At 40.3% G+C, this 15617-nt stretch overlaps 2 protein-coding genes across 2 annotated transcripts; both read right to left on the bottom strand.

The window, feature by feature from the left end:
- Positions 1 to 2741, bottom strand: LOC124683307 (protein mago nashi homolog 2). Its single transcript, XM_047217855.1, has 3 exons — positions 2469 to 2741; positions 2193 to 2369; positions 1 to 264 (listed from the first exon to the last, which is right to left on the bottom strand). Exons 1-3 carry the CDS (start codon positions 2706 to 2708, stop codon positions 199 to 201), a joined length of 483 nt encoding a protein of 160 aa, XP_047073811.1. The 5' UTR covers positions 2709 to 2741; the 3' UTR covers positions 1 to 198.
- A 1243-nt stretch (positions 2742 to 3984) lies between these two features.
- LOC124655877 lies at positions 3985 to 14068 on the bottom strand. Its single transcript, XM_047194709.1, has 6 exons — positions 13743 to 14068; positions 7496 to 7895; positions 6082 to 6285; positions 5873 to 5978; positions 5558 to 5784; positions 3985 to 5469 (listed from the first exon to the last, which is right to left on the bottom strand). The coding sequence occupies exons 1-6, from the start codon at positions 14066 to 14068 to the stop codon at positions 3985 to 3987; spliced, it is 2748 nt and encodes a 915-aa protein (XP_047050665.1).
- Positions 14069 to 15617: the final 1549 nt, after the last annotated feature.

Here is a 15617-nt window from a genome sequence, read left to right as displayed (position 1 = left end):
TAATGGAAAAGAAGCATGCATAAATATCAATGGGCACTCAAAGTTTGCACAATCCAACAACCTCAGGCGATACCAAAATATATCAACCAGTGTTTCACGCACATCCCTACATCACGAGCAACTCACTTCATATTACATAAAATACAGAATTCTCTAACACTTCCAATACCATAACACAACTGGGAGACCAAAAGGAGCTCAAAGTTGAATAGGCTTGATCTTAAAGTGGAGGTTGATAAGTGAAAACACGAAACACTTCAGGTCCTGCACGCAAAAACATCAATAAATGTTAGGAATAGTTTTCAGTTACAGGTACAGAGTAGTGGTGCAAAACAAAAAGTACTAGTTATCCTCACAACCATTTGAGCCAATTAGTCATTAATCTTGGCGGGGTTAACAGAAGCAGCTCGTAACATGGTTTTGTGCCCAGCTTTAAACTTTGAGTATAATGCATGTGTCACTAACAGTTCCTTAATGTAGGCAAGGAATTATTAATATATGGCCGCACATGGCATTTGTCCACTAAGTCAACCTAAAAGAAAATCATGATTTAATGATCAATATTCAATAGATGGCAGACAATTTTAGTCTTTTTTATTAGGTAGAAAATAATCAAATTAAGAATGCCATCAGAAGTGCGCTATTATTAACTCAATTAAGTTTATTCTAGGGTGGAAACCTAGCATCTTGAAAGTACTCCATCTGTTAAATAATATAAGACGTTTTAGGTTGTAGTAGATTCATCTATTTTGGTATGGATCTAGTCTACTTTTAGTGTGTAGATTCACTCACTATGGTATCTACTTCACTTTAAAATGCCCAAAACATCTTATATTTGCGAATGGAGGGAGTATTTCTAAGGAACCCTGATGCGCAATCAATTATACTCATGTACATGAATAGTCTGTTAGGTCAGGAAAACTACCAATTTGGTTAGGTTTCAACAGTGTCTTTGGTAGTACAAAACCGAAAGCAAATGTCTTGCTCTTTTTAAAAAAATTTGCAAGCATATAGTAGAGTTTAACAGGTGAATGTCATATCATGTTCAATATTTCTTTCTTTGACTTCATATAGTTCGTCTATTTTTACAACTTCCATACATGCCATGCTTGCTTGTCAAGATGGAACCAGGAACACCTCAGAAAAGGAAAGGACACTAGCAGATGTCAAACTGTATTTTTGTGTTTTCAGTTTTCATCTTGGTAGCTCGTAGTACACCAAAAGGTTGATGTGATGTGGCATGTGTATTTTTTGCTTCCTTTAGATAGCAGGTAGGGTGCTTACGGTGGTACCACGCTTTAATGACTGGGTTTAAAAGGTTGTGACAAATTGGTTGTCCCTTTTTTGTAATGGACGGGGTGGGTCCAAATTTCAGAGAAAATAAGATAATTTGACATCTAAGCTAGCGATTCACCAGCAATATATCTCAAAATCAGTCAGCTTGAATTAGACATAATGCAAGTGAAGATATGGCTTTAGTCCTCCTGCAGCTGATAGATAACATATTACAATGAAATTACAAACTGGTGAACATATTGACAGCGTGTTCCATAAACATATCAGAGTGTTCCCAAACTTCAAATTTGGTTGTTAAGTGTGTATTTCAGTGTACAGCGAATGAGTTTGCCAAAAGGATAGTTCAGCACCAGCACAAATTAGCAGCAAACTTGTTGAGGGGCTTCCCATTTTCTATTAGTTATCAGTACCATTAGAAAAGCATTCTAATTGCTACCATTATGACTGTACAGACAGAATACACGGAATCTACTTACAAATGTGATACCAAAGTGCACATTAGCAGACACTGATGTTTTTCCATCAACTTAAACGAAAAATAAAAAATCTGCAGGGCCATTGTCGTGAACCTACTTCAGCTAAGCTGATTTTTAACCATCAAGCTTATAAATGAGACAGTGTCAGTATAACCTCTCCCAAGTGAACAAACCTAGGCACATAATCTGTGATGCTATGCGTAAAGTTTTCCTCTGGTGAGTCTAGAGCTATGCCAACGACAACACATATTTGTCAAACTGGAAGGTACATCCAAGACACAATCGACAAAATTAGCACGAAATTGAGACTAATTTTCGGTTAAGTTATGTTCCAAATAGCAAGCAGAACATATAATCCACATTGCCGACATGAAGCAAAGTGTGCTGGCGATTCCTGGGCAATAATGAGGGTGGAATTACCTGGACGAGGTAGTAGAAGATGCGGAGGCCCTCCGGGTCGTTGCTGGTCTGGACGTCAACGAGGGAGCCGATCTTGGAGGTGGTGAAGGAGATGTGCTCGTTGCCCATGACAATCTCGAGCTCCTGCCTGCCGACGCGGTCGGGCTCCGGCCAGTTGCTGTCGTCCTCCTTCATTATCTGCCAACAATTCCAGCACCCACAGATTCGGCCGTCAGTAACTAGAACCCCGCAACCCTAGATTTCCTGTTGGTAATAATTAGCAAGGGGGATACAGACCTCGGAGTCCTGGATGACCCTCCTGGCCTCGCGGAGCACGGAGGGGGAGACGAAGACCTCCTTGCGGATCATGGTGTCGTTCTTGTAGTTGGAGTTGTTGGCGTACCGGAGCTTGCCGTCGGGGCGGAACTCGAACTCCAGGAACTCGTGCCCGAACTTGCCCTTGTGCCCCACGTAGTACCGCAGGTAGAACTCGGCCCCGCTGGCGTCCTCGCCGCCCGCGCCGCCGGCCGCCGCCATGGTCTCCTCTTGGTTCGTGGGGGCGGAGGTGCTCTGTTCCTGTTCGTGCTTGCCTCGTCGTCGACCTCGAGACCTTACTGGACCTCCCTTTTCTGCCTATTCCTCCTTTTATGGGCTGTCGTCATGTTTGGGCCGATGAAAAAGGCCCACATTTGGAGTCTGATACGTTCTCCTTTGTAATTCAGTCTGAGGCCCGTTTATCTTTCATCCTAAAAAAAGGTTCGAATACGTGTTCAAATTTAAACTTTTGTTTGACGCTGTAACAGTAGTTTTTTTCCTACTCTCTAATTTTATACCAAAATAATATTTACATATGTACAGATATACAAAGAAAAGGGAAAAGATAAAAGATAAAAGGCAGGGAGAAAATTCAGAGATTCAGTTGTATCCAGTCCTGACTCCTGAAGGTGTTGAGTTTTTTTTTCTGTTTTTTCTATATGAAAAATCAAAGCAAAAATCATCTTTTAATTGTCTTTCCCAGTTCTGAACTGAGGGTATTTCTCCCTTGGACACCTTTATGTTTCTTTCATTCCAAATTTTCTAGCATCCCATGATGATGATTTCCGTGCAATTATCTATGTGAAAACTCTGATTAGCAAAGCCTATTTCAGCAAAGAACGAAATGCCTCTTTTCTTTGCTGGTAAAATGAAGTTCCAGCAGTCCTTTTCAAAAGAGCAATAACACGCAGATGGGTCTCTGTGAGACTGTTTCTGTAACATCTTCTTCGCATAAAACACCGTTAGAATTAGGTAAATGGAAGTTTTTTTTTTTCCTTTGCAGTAGGTTCCTTGTATTAACTCTGTCATACAGCAGCAGCCTGAGAAAAAAAAAACTTATGTTCAAATTTAAAATTATCATGTAGATATCACATTTTCCTTGAAACTAAGCTCAGTTTTACAAGCTTCTCAAGCCTGCAATGTGTTTATTTGTTTTGATTGGGGTGCACCTTGCCCTGGTAATAGTCCACTTTTTTTTTTTTTTTGCGAAACTGGTAATAGTCCACTTATCTGAACATGAGAGCCCAAACAGATCAGAGAAATGTTAATTCAAAGAAAAAGGATTCAGTAACATGGACTTCTTCTGCAAAAGTAAGCATGGAACTTGGATCAACCACATCGTCCAACAATGCCAAGAACATATCAATAACAACTTTTGTACTAGCAACCGTTAAATCACTTTAAATTTGTACCAACAGAATCGCTTCGCAACAAATATGTAGGTGCACAGGGACTTGATACAAATCAAAGTAATATTGTGCCATGATAAAAAGAAAGTCTATCGTAGATGCAGAGTTTGGGATGAGACCCTTGGTCGTTTGGAGTCCCCCATGAGCTCCACCAATGACGGCAATGGCCGAGGAACTGCCACGTTCATCGACCTGTACAGCCTCCTCAGCTTCACGTTGAGAACCTTCGAGGACCCGACTCCAGCAGTATCTGCTCCATCGGTACCAGGGCCTTCAGATCTGTTGCTAATGTCTGCTAGTACAATGCGATCCTCCGAAGGCAGTTTCTCTGTTAGTTCTACTTTATCTTCTTTACCTACTGCCTCGACAATGAATCCGGCGCTATTCCTGGTCTTGCAAACATCCCAGAGCTTAGCTCTTGCAATTGAAATCGCTTCTCTGGATACGAATCTAGCTTCCCTGACTCGTTCCGCGCTCTGACTGCATTTCACGTCCTCGACAAGTTCAGCACAGCCTTCTGTACTCGAGCTCTGCTCTTGCACTTCACCTTCAGCAATGTCGATTACTTCACTGCCGTCAATGGATCCGCAGTCCTTCTGCAACTCAGGTTCTATTGCTGAAGCATGGAGCTCTTTCGTTACAGCCTGAGTTGAATCAATCATGCCTTTGTCAGGTTTGACATCCTTCCACAGCTCAAAGGATTTTGTATATGAACTATGCAGTTCCTCCTCAAATTTAACCTGCTCGTCCACTTGAACACTCCCATACGCGTCTTTCCACAGTTCACAGTCCTGAGGTAACCCAAACCTTGCTCTCCCAAAAAGTGTCACCGGTGGCGCCACTTCAATTGCAAAATCCTCTACCACTGATTCTTCATTTTGTAATACCTGACTGCAAACAGCAGAACAAGTGTATTCTTCCTCACTCTGCTTCATGGCTTCTAGTGCAGTTGGCGCCGTCTGCTGTGAGCCTACGACAGTAGAATTCCCATGCGGTATTCCAAGCAACTTCCAGATGGGATCATCAGGGCCTAGCTTGGACATGAAGCAGTGTTTCTTGACGTAGGACAGATCCATGGCAAGGCATGGAGGCGTCGTCGAGATGACCCACTTGGGCTGAAGGAACCGCAGGGCCTCCTCCAGCTCCTCGCGAGACGAATGCATCGATAAGCACACGTGCCACACCCCGAATTCATCCCGCATAGGCTCCGTCAGCACCAGCTTCTGCTTCAGTGATGCCTCCTGCGGGGCATAGTGCGCATACCACTGGGAGGAAGGCCTGATTATGAGGGGCTCAGGCTGCTGCTTTGCCCGTGCCAATGCAAGCATCTCCGTCGCCTGCTCCGACAACCGGGGGAATTCCATCACCTGGAAGCGCGAGGACGTGTCTTCAGTGAGGATCTCCGGTGCGACAAGCGAGAGGTTGTGGTAGCAGTCTGGACTCTTGTCCCTGTTGACGTATATCTTTGACCCGAATGCCCTCGACACCTCGATCAGTATATCCTCCTGTCCCAGCATGTCGGACACGAGATAAACCGTCGGCGCATTTGGGTGCTCCCAGATGCAATTGATCACCTGATATTTGAGGGCACGAAATGAGAATTCGACACACAAGCTCAGTTGATGGTCTGAATTGCTGAGTGCAGCACCATAACACAAGTACCTGGCGTATGGAGGCCTCCTTGGTCGGGAATTGCAGCGAGCACTTGGCAAACGTGCAGTCCAGGAAGAGGTAGTCGATGCGGCAAGACGGCGGCGCCTGGCTGGCTCCTGATCCCTCGACGGTGATGTACCCGAGGGGCAGGCCCTGGATGCAGTCGGGAGTGAGGCGGCAGTCGCCTGTGTGTAGGACGTTGCCGAAGGCGCCCTCGAACAGGAACATCACCGCGCCTGCCAAAAAAAAAATGGAGTCAGTCGTGGTGGCACCAATGAGGAATTAACCAAAAGGGGAAGAGGACGACATTGGCGGCGGACGGACCAGGGCAGTGGTTGGCGTCGAATGCGGTGACGGTGAAGTCGCCGTCGGGGTCCTGGACGAGCACCGGCGCGCCGAGCTCAATCTCCAGGAACGCGTCCGGTCCAAGCTTTGAGAGGAGAAATTTTCCAAGAACACAAGAATGCAGATCAGATGGAAAGAAACGGATAAGGCAGAGAGAGACGAGGCGTAGGTTGCTGCTGGTGGGTTACCTGAGGGAAGATGTGGCGGGCGATGAGGACGGTGAGGCGCGAGGCGTAGACGGCGCCGGCGGCGCTGGTGGTGGTGATGCCGACGAGGTGGTCGCGGTGGGCGTGGGTGAGGAAGCGGTGGCGCTTGAGGGCGGAGGCGGGAGTCCACGTGTCCACCGCGAAGGGCAGCCCCCTCGGCAGCTCGATCGGCATGGCCGCTCTCTCCTCCGCCTCTTCTCCCTCCCACCACGACGACGGCGGCGGCGGCGGCTTTTCAACGGTTTTCTCGCTGTTTTGTTTGGGTGGAGCCGTGGAGGGAAAGCGCAAATTACTTTAGCGCGCCGTCCGAAATAATTGAATTTTTGGCGCCAAACAGTTGCGAACATTTCTAAAGGCTAAAGCCGATCAGATATTACTATTTCTATATAATTTTTTTATGTTTTTTTAGCAGATTTAGATACGAATTATATTGGGTTGTGGATTTGGAACTGACTCGGATCGGAAACGAATAGTTAAGCAACTATACACATAAAATTGGAAGTACATTTCTTTTATGTAAAAGGTACGAGCAGAAAGAGTGTAATAGTAGATTACAGTGAGACGGGCACACGTGTTCGTATAATAAAGCAAGTTGCGTGCTAGTAGAATATATAGTTGGGCCGATGAAGTAACTATGTTGTCTCGATTTTTAGGGTTGGGCTTTTTTTATCGGATTATTCTCTTTGAGGATCTCAGATAATCCGTAAAAAATGTTGGATAATCCATACTTGTCAGATATTATCAATGTCATATTCGCTACCATATCCGCCGGGTATTCTCTTGACCAATATTTACATCCGCATCCATATCATATCATATCATATCCTCAAAAATAGATAAGATGCGAATTCGGAGTGAAAATTATGTGTACCATTTACACCCCCCTATGCTTGTATTGGGTCTAAAAATAGTGTGTCCAACAGTGTCCACTTAATTTTACATCTGTTCCAAGCAGACAGGGTGTTTGATTTTACCCAAGTTTGCCTTAACAAAAAAAAAATTCCAAAATTTTGGTTTTAAGGTTTTGCTTGCCCATGAGTTGGCCAACAATTACAAGAAAATTGAACGGGGATAGCATTGGCATGCCAAAATGTTGGCCATTAATATTATTATCCAAATAAACAACCAAATATTTGCCCATGACAAAAATATCCGTAAGGTAGCTTTTGGCCACACTCCCACTCATCAACAAACTCTGTAAAATACCTTCAAACATACCCTACAGAACATCTCTGCATAGCTGTCCTCACTCCTCACAATCCCACTCATCAACAAACTGATCCACAACGACATATATTTTTTATAAGGTAACAGCAATATTTGGAATCATCTTGTTCTTCTTAATGGAGAAAATACCTAGTCCCTTCTAGTAACGATAGGTTTGAAGCCTCAGTGCCTTAATCCTGGCACACTTGGCTCTGAGGACCGTGTTGCCGACGATCTTGAAGCAACCAGTCACATGAAGACGCTCCAACTGAGGGCAGCTATCAACAATGACTGCCAGGTCTCCGTCGTCGATGGCGCAGCCTACGAGGGCAAGGTCTCGCAGCCCTTCCAATGCCGCGATCCCAAGAGCCTGCTCCCTGCTCCCGTGGTGTAGCTCGAGACGCCTGAGTTGTGTGCATGTTTTGCCAATGATTTGATACACATCCCTTCCCATGTATTTGTAGCCGAGTTCTTTGTAGCCCGAAAGCACGATTCCATCCAGCAGAGGAAACCTTGGTATCACCTCGGCCAATCCTTCATAGGAGATGTTGCTGCACTCAACAAGGTCAAGGACCTTCAGAGAGGGCGACCTGCAAAAGCAGCACAAGCCTCTTAGCAACCCCCTGAAACGTTGATCTTCTATTGGAAGCCAAATGAACATGGTTACAGCTACACAGCTCATACGTCCCATTACAATCATGGTGGTGCATTATCTGTAACTTTTTTAAATTGGTACATAACTTTGTTTTTTTCCTTATAATTAAATACAAGAAGATCCGTAGAATGCTATCTTTTCACTGTTTTCATAGGAAAAACTTAGCCGTGCTATGTAGAATGCTACGTAGTAAAACGGTAGATAATCCAGCATACTAAAAATTGCAAAAGATGACTGCAATTGGATTTTACATGATGGATCTAGTTGGCTTGCATTTCCTAAACCATCCGATCCAAGGGCACCAAGAAATGAATTGAGAGGGTTGTTATGGAAGGCTGAAGTTATGCATCACTGATTTGACCGCCAGTGATAATTGAATTGCCACCAGAATTCTACACAAGTATTAATCTCTTTCTTGCAACAAAATTCCTTTCTCTACCAAGAATTTCGACCAGTTGTGCAGTATAACTACACTGGCCAATTACAATGTTGTTTCATCAACGTGGTACAAGTATACACATCCAAACAACTGATTTGACTCATAGTCATGGCTCATCATTCATGAACCTTCAGTTTAGTAAATGAATATAGGTGCCTGTATCTATTATATACTAAAAGCACAATACGGATGTTTAAATAGAGACGCCACGTTAATCCACATCATCCTAATTATTGTGGTTGTTAGATCTATAACTTACGGTGGAGATTTAAAGATAACAAAAGTTACGTAAAACTGTGGTTGGTAGACACAGCGGTTAAGGATGGCATGTATAAGAAGTCCCTTTTTTAGGAACTGTCACGTATGAAAGATACTTGGAGAACCTAGCTGGCCAGGAACAACCAAAATTATCCAAGTTTCTATATGTGAACCACTCAAATAGATGGGGGGTTCCAATTTAAAAGGGAAACAAAAAAAAAAAAGCTACTTAGCGTGCAACGCTAGGACACCATCCAGGACTTGAAGAAACAAAGGGTCTCCTTCACGTGGGCTGATCACTAGAAAACGGGTACATGCATGTAAGTAAAGAAATAACGTCTGTTGCTTCACATACCATATAACAAGCTTGGCATGTGTTTTCTCTATCTAAAAAATATATTTAATATTTTTATAAATATGAACATATCTATAATAAAAATAAATCTAAAAATATATGTATCTAGATAAAAGTAAGACACTTATTTTAGCACAAAGGAAATACTACTCTTCCCATAAAAATAGCTGCTCCTACTCCGTGATCGTGATGGGAGAAGGAGAGTCCCTACTATGCCGACCGACTGAGCATCATGATATTCATGAGAATGTTGGTCTATTTAAGTTTTAATATATACTTTGTAAAAGGAGTGAAGGTGAGTTTTGCGTAAATTAATCACAATAATATATGCCAGCTATACTAGACCACTTGAATATCTGATGGTTATGGCTCACGCGTTACACCTGAATATGAGAAATATAAGGATAAATGTAGAATTTCAATTAAGTGCTCGCGAGCTCCAGTGAACTTAGGATTTTAAAATAAAAAATGATATTTTAGTGTTTAAATATTTTTCTAAAAGTATTTACATGGAGATTTTCCAAATAATATGGAGACATGCATATATTTTCGACATGCATACAGAGATTTTCCCAAATAATAAATTGTGTTTTGGCTACACAAAAATCACAAAACCATGGCTTTGAAAAGGTCAAAAATAACTCCAATTTTTAAAATATTTGTGTCTTTTTATGGACCACATATGAAAACATTTTTCAATGAAAACATGGTCGTACATACATGTACCCGTATATTTATCTACCGATTTTTCACAGGAAGAAAATAAACTGTTGATTTTTTTTCTAAACCAATCTCACTGAACGTCGGAAGCCAAAATAAATTTTCACTATATATCAATATTATCATATTACTAAGACCGTTCTATTTGTTTAGCATGATTGTACATATAGGCTAAAATATATGTTTGTTATATAAAAAAAATTTAGGTGGATGAATGGTCCAATCCTATCATATTAATCCATTGCTATATAACATTTACATTTTCTTTTTTCGTCATTTTCTCTCTACAACAGCAACAGAAAATGAGAGAAAAAACATGATTTTGTTTTCATAAGAACTCCATATCAAGTAATGCAACCAAGCTATCTATAGAATTTACCGATAAATTCTATGCACATATAATTATGTTTTCTCACACAGACAAGTGTCGAGGGCAACTTGTGTAAGATGAGCACGAGCACAAAATTTAGGGAACACAAATGCACGAAGTGGAAAAAAAACATCAATTCGACACAACTTAAGTGTTCCGTGAAAGAAAACATGCTAAGGACACATGTAAGAGTGTGTGGTGATCATGGATCAGTTTGTTCAATATATTTTATTTATAGATAATAGATATATCTAATTATACATGTGAGCAAAAACTTAGTAAATATATATCAATTTTTTTTGCATCAACGATACCAACAAGAACATTGGATTATAAAAAATAGCTTGTGTAAAATGACAAATATGCATAGAGCTGCATACCACCTACACCAGAGAGCATACACTAATTGAGGTAAAGGCCTCGCAGATTGTAGCATACTTTGTAGGTTTCACAGCTCCAACTTTTTGTGTTACATGAATGTCTTTGAGAAAATATAAACCACTACCATCCGATTTCCCTAAGATATATTTTATTTTCTTTTGTTATTTCTATGCAACATACAAATATATTAATTTACAAAACCGAGATAAAGTTAACCAGTATCAAAGTATGTATTTTCAAAACAATTCCGTAATGAAGAAGATTAATAGAAGGAAAAAGGTATAAATAATTTAAAATAATTTTAAACATTTATAATATAGATGATGCCCTCGCATTTACGAGGGCCACCATGCTAGTTTGGTTTAAAACACAACTGCGATGTAAAGGCAGCACAAAAGGCCTTACCTAGCTTTAGAAATATGTGAAATCTATTTAAATTCTAAGAAGATAAATCCTCCCGTGTTTTGTGAAAAAGGCAGTGACGATAAGAATTGGGACATGATTTTAACACAAGAATTATCATACTGTTTGCAACTAAATCCTTCACTATATCCACAATCTATTTGCCGACATATAGTTTAGTATCACAACCTAGTAACTAGAAAATAGTACCTGTCGCCTATGTACTTGAGGAGGTTATCAGTGAGAAACCAGTCTCCCACAAACACCTCCATCCCCCCGGCAGAGCGGTCGACAGCCGCCTTCAACATTTCCCGCAGATCAACAGCGTTACTAAAAGCACAATACGGATGTTTAAATAGAGACGCCACGTTAATCCACATCATCCTAATTATTGTGGTTGTTAGATCTATAACTTACGGTGGAGATTTAAAGATAACAAAAGTTACGTAAAACTGTGGTTGGTAGGCACAGCGGTTAAGGATGGCATGTATAAGAAGTCCCTTTTTTAGGAACTGTCACGTATGAAAGATACTGGAGAACCTAGCTGGCCAGGAACAACCAAAATTATCCAAGTTTCTATATGTGAACCACTCAAATAGATGGGGGGTTCCAATTTAAAAGGGAAACAAAAAAAAAAAAGCTACTTAGCGTGCAACGCTAGGACACCATCCAGGACTTGAAGAAACAAAGGGTCTCCTTCACGTGGGCTGATCACTAGAAAACGGGTACATGCATGTAAGTAAAGAAATAACGGCTGTTGCTTCACATACCATATAACAAGCTTGGCATGTGTTTTCTCTATCTAAAAAATATATTTAATATTTTTATAAATATGAACATATCTATAATAAAAATAAATCTAAAAATATATGTATCTAGATAAAAGTAAGACACTTATTTTAGCACAAAGGAAATACTACTCTTCCCATAAAAATAGCTGCTCCTACTCCGTGATCGTGATGGGAGAAGGAGAGTCCCTACTATGCCGACCGACTGAGCATCATGATATTCATGAGAATGTTGGTATATTTAAGTTTTAATATATACTTTGTAAAAGGAGTGAAGGTGAGTTTTGCGTAAATTAATCACAATAATATATGCCAGCTATACTAGACCACTTGAATATCTGATGGTTATGGCTCACGCGTTACACCTGAATATGAGAAATATAAGGATAAATGTAGAATTTCAATTAAGTGCTCGCGAGCTCCAGTGAACTTAGGATTTTAAAATAAAAAACGATATTTTAGTGTTTAAATATTTTTCTAAAAGTATTTACATGGAGATTTTCCAAATAATATGGAGACATGCATATATTTTCGACATGCATACAGAGATTTTCCCAAATAATAAATTGTGTTTTGGCTACACAAAAATCACAAAACCATGGCTTTGAAAAGGTCAAAAATAACTCCAATTTTTAAAATATTTGTGTCTTTTTATGGACCACATATGAAAACATTTTTCAATGAAAACATGGTCGTACATACATGTACCCGTATATTTATCTACCGATTTTTCACGGGAAGAAAATGAACTTTTGATTTTTTTTTCTAAACCAATCTCACCGAACGTCGGAAGCCAAAATAAATTTTCACTATATATCAATATTATCATATTACTAAGACCGTTCTATTTGTTTAGCATGATTGTACATATAGGCTAAAATATATGTTTGTTATATAAAAAAAATTTAGGTGGATGAATGGTCCAATCCTATCATATTAATCCATTGCTATATAACATTTACATTTTCTTTTTTCGTCATTTTCTCTCTAAAACAGCAACAGAAAATGAGAGAAAAAACATGATTTTGTTTTCATAAGAACTCCATATCAAGTAATGCAACCAAGCTATCTATAGAATTTACCGATAAATTCTATGCACATATAATTATGTTTTCTCACACAGACAAGTGTCGAGGGCAACTTGTGTAAGATGAGCACGAGCACAAAATTTAGGGAACACAAATGCACGAAGTGGAAAAAAAAACATCAATTCGACACAACTTAAGTGTTCCGTGAAAGAAAACATGCTAAGGACACATGTAAGAGTGTGTGGTGATCATGGATCAGTTTGTTCAATATATTTTATTTATAGATAATAGATATATCTAATTATACATGTGAGCAAAAACTTAGTAAATATATATATCAATTTTTTTTGCATCAACGATACCAACAAGAACATTGGATTATAAAAAATAGCTTGTGTAAAATGACAAATATGCATAGAGCTGCATACCACCTACACCAGAGAGCATACACTAATTGAGGTAAAGGCCTCGCAGATTGTAGCATACTTTGTACGTTTCACAGCTCCAACTTTTTGTGTTACATGAATGTCTTTGAGAAAATATAAACCACTACCATCCGATTTCCCTAAGATATATTTTATTTTCTTTTGTTATTTCTATGCAACATACAAATATATTAATTTACAAAACCGAGATAAAGTTAACCAGTATCAAAGTATGTATTTTCAAAACAATTCCGTAATGAAGAAGATTAATAGAAGGAAAAAGGTATAAATAATTTAAAATAATTTTAAACATTTATAATATAGATGATGCCCTCGCATTTACGAGGGCCACCATGCTAGTTTGGTTTAAAACACAACTGCGATGTAAAGGCAGCACAAAAGGCCTTACCTAGCTTTAGAAATATGTGAAATCTATTTAAATTCTAAGAAGATAAATCCTCCTGTGTTTTGTGAAAAAGGCAGTGACGATAAGAATTGGGACATGATTTTAACACAAGAATTATCATACTGTTTGCAACTAAATCCTTCACTATATCCACAATCTATTTGCCGACATATAGTTTAGTATCACAACCTAGTAACTAGAAAATAGTACCTGTCGCCTATGTACTTGAGGAGGTTATCAGTGAGAAACCAGTCTCCCACAAACACCTCCATCCCCCCGGCAGAGCGGTCGACAGCCGCCTTCAACATTTCCCGCAGATCAACAGCGTTCATGTCGAGGACCTTGGGGTGGTGCCGCGTGTGCACCGATCGCCACAGATCAGGCTGCTTGGCCTCCTCGAGCCATGAGTGGCAAACAAGGCCCGCGCCCATGAGCAGATCAACAACCCCAAGCTTAGAGAAGACTGAATGGAGGGGCTCAAGAGGCAGCTCCGACCAGTTCCTGGCAGGCTGCTCCGGCGACGGCGGGGCGTCCATTTCTCTGGGATCAGCCTCTGTCGTGGGACTTCTCCTGCTCTTATAACTTGGCTGATCAGCCTCTGTCGTGGGCCTTATTATGGCCTCGGTGCCAAGCAAAATGGCACAAGATACCGCCTCGGCTCGAATTTAGTCGCCAGTAAATGGTGCCGATAAGTGATCATAATTTAGGCTCCAAATCTGCACGCGGATCCATTGTTAGATGCAGAAGTATGCTTTTTTTAGTAATCCGCTAAATATGGATGGATATGGATATAAATGTGAATATTGGTTAAACGGGTATCCGACGAATATGGTATTTCCCCCGGCCCTAAATACTTATCACGGATTTAGGTATACGTAGGATAAAAAGCGTCTAGATTCATTGAGCTGTGACAAGTATTTACATCTACTCACAATGTGAACAAAGTGATAATATTCGCTCAATACAAAACAACAAAATGGAAACACAACCGTGGAAAACAAAAGTCGTAAAAACTCAGTCAGTGCAACCTGCTTGTCGTCGCCCTGACTCTTTAATCGGTGTAATTTGTCATGTACTCATGTGTCTGCATGGCCTCGTTTAGCTCAGGAAGAAGGGACCTTCACTTTACTTTAGACTAGCTACAATGAAAGTATCATGAGTAGTCATACATGTCATGTTGACAAAAATCTGATGTGACATGACAATTAATAAGAAGAGATGCGAGAGTGATATCATAGGTAGATATTGTATCATAGCACCTAAAACTATAAAATTTATATCAAATACATCATGTACACATATTTGCATTGAAATTCTATAAAATATAAAATATGATGAAACTATGATACTACCTCACGATACTATGCATTAGAGGGGTGATATCATAAACTAGTATCATATTCATGATAATAGTGTATGATACTTTTCATTGTGACTAATCTCATAGATTCATCATTTTTTTTTTACCAAAAACAGCTAGCGGTGCCATTCAGTGATATTAAGAAGAAGGATGGTGCGGCAACGAAAATCTACAACACCTAGCAAAACTAGGACCCGAAGCATGGAAAAACAACGAGCTACATCAATAATTACGACAACACCAACCCCAATCCCCACAACAATAATAACAATACGAGCTAACTCACACCTACCAACAAAAGAAAGCACACAGAAAAAATTGCACGACACAAACTGTCAGGGAGGAGGACCTTGTCTTCCATCTTCATCTTTTTTTTAGAGCATGCCAAAGAAATACCTTATTTTTATAGAAGGAGAAGAACACAATTTACAAGAGGGCTAAACTAGGATGCAAATATCTTGGAAATCCACGAACTCCACACACACCCACACTAGAAAACCTAAGCCTACTCTCGCCAAGGTGGGGTACTCCCTCTAGCGTGAGCCAACTCCCAAAGACATATCTCCTCTTGTATGCCTTTAACAAGTTGAGATTTAGTGCATTGCTCGTGGACATTCCATCTTCATCTGACAAAGCAAGGCGGGCGATATGAACTTGGTCTTATCTTTTCCACCCGACAATACCCCAAAAAGAGGGAGGGGTGTCAAACATGAATGAGGTGGTCC

The sequence above is a fragment of the Lolium rigidum genome, chromosome 1 (assembly GCF_022539505.1).
Source record: "Lolium rigidum isolate FL_2022 chromosome 1, APGP_CSIRO_Lrig_0.1, whole genome shotgun sequence".
In the NCBI taxonomy this organism is placed as follows: Eukaryota; Viridiplantae; Streptophyta; class Magnoliopsida; order Poales; family Poaceae; genus Lolium; species Lolium rigidum.
Note: the sequence above shows the minus strand (reverse complement) of the source record. Positions and strands in the feature narration are given on the sequence as shown.

Bases quoted from the DNA above. Each gene is read 5' to 3' on its own strand.
- LOC124655877 (XM_047194709.1), bottom strand. From the start codon at position 14,068: ATGGACGCCCCGCCGTCGCCGGAGCAGCCTGCCAGGAACTGGTCGGAG. The intron at 6,286-7,495 runs GCACTGAGGCTT...GAAGAGGCGGAG, and splicing joins CCAAGTGTGCCAGGATTAAG to GAGAGAGCGGCCATGCCGAT. The intron at 5,979-6,081 runs GTAACCCACCAG...CTCCTCTCAAAG, and splicing joins CCCGCCACATCTTCCCTCAG to CTTGGACCGGACGCGTTCCT.
- LOC124683307 (XM_047217855.1), bottom strand. From the start codon at position 2,708: ATGGCGGCGGCCGGCGGCGCGGGCGGCGAGGACGCCAGCGGGGCCGAG. The intron at 2,370-2,468 runs GTCTGTATCCCC...AATTGTTGGCAG, and splicing joins GGGTCATCCAGGACTCCGAG to ATAATGAAGGAGGACGACAG. The intron at 265-2,192 runs GTAATTCCACCC...TTTTGCGTGCAG, and splicing joins TCTTCTACTACCTCGTCCAG to GACCTGAAGTGTTTCGTGTT.